The 749-nt window shown below is 57.1% G+C and overlaps 1 protein-coding gene across 1 annotated transcript in view; it reads left to right on the forward strand.

The window, feature by feature from the left end:
• The window catches only part of EMH_0001450 (uncharacterized protein), a gene marked incomplete at both ends in the record, with an annotated part of 7,447 nt that overhangs the window by 5,305 nt on the left and 1,393 nt on the right, over positions 1–749 (forward strand). The window contains one exon of the mRNA XM_013495587.1: positions 84–665. Within this exon, the coding sequence (XP_013351041.1) occupies positions 84–665 (582 nt within the window). The remainder of the gene's footprint in view (positions 1–83; positions 666–749) is intronic.

Raw genomic sequence — 749 nt, forward strand, 5'->3', positions numbered from 1 at the left:
GTTGCTGCCGCCACAGCAGCAGCAGCAGCAGCAGCAGCAGCAGCAGCAGCTGCAGCAGCAGCAGCAGTTTTGGTCTGCTCAAGGTTCTGTTGCTGCTGCTCCTTACCACCCCAACAACCACAACAACAACCACCAGCAGCAGCAGCAGCAGCAGCAGCAGCAGCAGGAGCGTGAGTTGCTGCTGCAGCAGCGTCGAGAGCAGCAAAGACTAAGCGGTCTACTGAACGGTTTCTCTGGGCAGTGGTTATGTATGATGAGTTCGTTGGTGCTGACGCGGCAGCAGCTGCTGCAGCTGCTGCTGCCTATCCCCCTAGACCTGCTACACAACCCCACTCATCTTTTTGCTGCTCTTCCTCCTCTTCTCTCTCCCGTGCTGCTGATGGAGATAGCTGTAAGACACCAGAATCCTGCTGCTGCTGCTCACCTGCTTGCTGCTAACCTGCTGCTGCACCGCCTCGCAGACACCATCGCCATCAGGGCCCTAGACCCCGCCCAGAAACGATTGGCTCTAGAAGAAGAACCAAGACAGCAGCAGCAGCAGCAGCAGCAGCAACAGCAGCAGCAGCAGCAGCAGCAGCAGCAGCAGCAGCAGATGAAAGGGGACAGCAGAAAAAATCAGCAACGAACTACCCATGGCAAATCCACACCATACAACCAAAATAATCGTAAGATCACACTACTCGCTGCTGCTGCTGCTGCTGCTGCTGCTGCTGCTGCTGCTGCTGCTGCTGCTGCTGCTGCTGCTGCTG

The sequence above is a fragment of the Eimeria mitis genome, genomic scaffold, assembly GCF_000499745.2.
Source record: "Eimeria mitis Houghton genomic scaffold, Emh_scaff165, whole genome shotgun sequence".
Lineage (NCBI taxonomy): Eukaryota > Apicomplexa > Conoidasida > Eucoccidiorida > Eimeriidae > Eimeria > Eimeria mitis.